Source organism: Pinus tabuliformis, chromosome 4_2 (genome assembly GCF_031772625.1).
Source record: "Pinus tabuliformis cultivar Carrire ecotype Pingquan chromosome 4_2, CPIR1, whole genome shotgun sequence".
NCBI lineage: Eukaryota > Viridiplantae > Streptophyta > Pinopsida > Pinales > Pinaceae > Pinus > Pinus tabuliformis.
The window spans coordinates 502,944,809-502,948,644 of record NC_142304.1 but is presented as its reverse complement, the minus strand read 5'-3'; the positions used below and the strand labels follow the sequence as shown (position 1 = coordinate 502,948,644).

The window sequence follows — 3,836 nt, the reverse complement described above, 5'->3', positions numbered from 1 at the left end:
TAATGACTAAGTGAGTTTCATCAAGGTTTATTTTAATATTGTAATTAAGGAGAAACATAAATAATTGTATGTTGTAGCAATGATGAACAAGAAAGAGGATCAATTAATTATGGAAAATGATGTTGTGTTATCAAAATTTTCATATGTGTTCCTCTAAGAATTACTAGGAACACCACCAAGTAGTGGCTTGAAGTTCATTGGCTAGGAGGTATATTTGAAAAATGTTAAATGTTATAAATCAAAATAATATAAAATACTAGAATTAAAAATAACCCTTAAAAATATGCCTTTACATATTTTAAGATCAATTTAATAGAGAAAATTGATATAGAACATTTTAAGTTATTTTAATTAATAAATAATCAAGTTAAAGTAAAAAAGACTAGCCTAATTTCTAACATCTTTGTGACATTTTGTTTTAAAAGGAAAGAAACCTTACTAAAATCTATAATCTAAAATCTATGCATCATAATAAATAAAAAGATTTATAATTTTTATAACATCTTTGTGACATTTTGTTTTAAAAACGAAAGAAACCTTACTAAAATCTATAATCTAAAATCTATGCATCATAATAAATAAAAAAAGATTTATAATTTTTATAGATATATAATATTTATTATGTGAATAATTTAAATATAATAAGAATTCAAATTTAAAACAAATTAAAAAGCCGAACTATAATAACTAAGAACTAATAAAAAAAAATTTAACACAAATAAAATATTATTTATTTATTTTAAAATCTTTTAGTTACTTTTTAAATAGAATGTTGAAATGAATGCATATCGCTTTAATATCATTGAACAGCCAACTAAAAATTAATGATAAGAAAACTCGTGAAAATGTGAGAATATTGAATTTTATTATATTATAAATTTATTTTTTATTAGAAAAAATGGTGAGAAAATATTCATTATGGTTAAGAACATTAAAGAATTATTCATAAATTAAGATGGATAATTTGAAATATTTTGATATATATATATATATATAAAATAAAAATAAGTGTAAAAATTATTATTATTTTAAATTAATTTTAATTTTGATTAATTTATTAATTATAACTCAAAATTACTTTATTAAAATAATAATAATAATAAAACTAAAAATAACATACTAAATAAAATATAATTATTTAAACTTAAAAAACAATAGAGAGATAAAATAAAAAGCAACCCAATAAAATATATATTATAATTCACTAAAACTCGTTATTTCAATATTAATGATTATATAAATTAATATGCATGGCGGTAAATTATGATAAATGTTGTCGCTGTCGTTGTTATGATGTTGCATAGGGTTTCAGATGGAAAATAAATTGAAGAGTACAAAATAAAAAGCACGGTGAAAAAGGCTCTTCTCCTCTCATTGTGGAGAAACTCCAGATGACATATTTATTTTTGCATGTAGAATATAAAAGATAAGCCATATTTTAATTTGATCGAGGTGTTCTGGAATAAGCCATATTTATTTTTGCATGAAAGATAAATATGCATACAGGGTTTCGAGTATCAGAAATAGAGTGTTTCAAATTTCCTTGAATGGTAACATCACTATATATATAACTTTAAATTCGTCTCCACATCCGTGTGAATAAAAGCTAAAAATAACCACAAGAAAGGGCATCAGCTTTGTAAAATATTTTATAGAAACAATTTATACTGTTGTTGTTGATATCATTGGCATTTCCAAGTAAATTTTTTTCGGAGAAATAATTGCATTTTTTTTATATTGCTAATAAATATAAATCTACAACGAAGATTGAAATAATTAACAATTTGGGAAAAACAAACCACATTAACTTAAAATAATCTATTAATAATTTTTAAGAGACAAACTTTATTAATAATTTCGAAACGATAAAAATTTCTATAATGACAAATATATACAATTCTCATAACATAATATTTATTTTTGCATATAGAATACTTGAAAGATAAATATGTATAAAAGTATACAGGGTTTCAAGATATCAGAAATACAGTGTTTCAAATTTCCTTGAACTGTAACATCACTCTATATATATAGAGCTTTAAATTCGTCTCCACATCCTTTTGGATTTTCTCCACCAACTTTATGTTATCTTATGTTATTTTATGAGAATAAAAACAAAAAACAAGGTAAGAAGGAACTGCATTTTTTAATTTTGTTTTTATAAGAAAGATTGAAATATTTATTAAGAAGAGTTTCGGTGTAAATCACATGTAGAGAACATTTGTCGACGCTTTTCGAACCAATTAGTGTGGTTCATTGTCATGACAATGAACCACACTAGTTAGTTCGAAATGCGTCGACAAAGGTTTTCTACATGTGATTTACGCCGAAACTCTTCTTAATAAATGTTATAGATCACAGAAGCCTCAATTCAAAGATTGAAATAATTAATTATTTAGAAAAAACAAACCACATTAATTTAAAATAATTTTTAAAAAACAAACTTTATTGATAATTTAAAAGATAGAAATTTCTACATGACAAATATATGCAATTCTCATAACATATTATCTAATCATAATTCTAAACCTACTGTCATATTTATCAAATATCCCCATATTTATCATTTAATCATATATAAAAAATAATCATTTGAATTAACTATTATAAATTAGAAAGTTGAGAGCAATCAACAATTATAAAGAGAAAAACAGTTTAATGCTATTTTCTTTTAGAAAATTAAGTAATACAAAGCTAATATATTGGAAAGGGTTTGTTCACCCAAAGAATATAAGCCCAATATATTTAATATTTTTCCCACAAGATGGATGGTAATTCATCCCTGAAATGAATAACAACTTAAAATATGAAATGGTTAATATCAAAGAAATGCCAACTTAAACCATTAAATGCTGCCTTATATACTGGATCAGGATAAATAGAACGAGCACGTCGTCTTTTCTGTAAAGTTGAGCCGTCCTCCACCATAGCTGTTTGGGGCAATGGTATTTCACGCACCAGATGACCAGCCTCTACAACAACCCTTATTTTCTTAGTTCCTTGGTAGACGACACCATCTTCCTTGTACCACTTAAAACTGTTACCCAGTATAATAATCTTATTCAAATTGGCACGAGTCCAAGTCCAATTTGCCTCCATTACATTGTCATATAAATCGTATGGGCAGTGAGGCATGAAAAATAACGTTGGTCTCTCTACTGTGCGCCATCCGTTTTCCTCAAAAGAGAGACAAGTACAGTCCAGAGAATTTATAGCCGCTCGCTCCACTGCAGTGAACACTGGATCGAACACTACGATATCATGCACCCATTCAAATCTCTCTCGCAATAAAATGGCAAACGCTAACTGCATGTGTCTGCGCTCCATACTCTTACCCTCCCTAGCTTCAATGTTTCCAAGGCCATACAGAACCACTTGTAATTTACGTGGCCCTCTCCCTATTACCTTCTCTATTCGCACCACCATTTCTGGGTCCTGCATTTGTTTCAAAAATTCTGCATAAAACAAAGATTTCTCCAACTTTTCTTGAGCCAACTGTATATTCCGGATTAATTCCTGGACTTTTTCATCAATTTCCTGAACTATGTCGTAAGTTTCAACCTCCATTAATTCTGGTTTGGGGTTCTGCTTGGCTTCTGAAATATTATCTAACGCATTACCGTACGAAGTATACATTATTGCCAATCCAAATTGCGCAACGACAGAATGGATAAACTGAAGAATTAAACAATAAAACATCACGAATTAAAAATACCTTTTAACTCGGAGGCAATGCTAGAAATATTACTCAGAGGCGACCGTCCTCCCAGTGGCAGTGTTTCTCCTCCGGTTGACGGGGATCCTCCTCCAGTTTTGGAATGCAGTAATAGTTTGTC

General features: G+C 27.6%; 1 protein-coding gene across 1 annotated transcript; it reads right to left on the bottom strand.

Annotated features, from left to right (window-relative positions):
- Nucleotides 1-2,799: 2,799 nt before the first annotated feature.
- LOC149170195 (protein SENSITIVITY TO RED LIGHT REDUCED 1-like) lies at nt 2,800-3,636 on the bottom strand. Its single transcript, XM_089425470.1, has one exon. It carries the CDS (start codon nt 3,634-3,636, stop codon nt 2,800-2,802), a length of 837 nt encoding a protein of 278 aa, XP_089281596.1.
- Between the last annotated feature and the right edge of the window lie 200 nt (nt 3,637-3,836).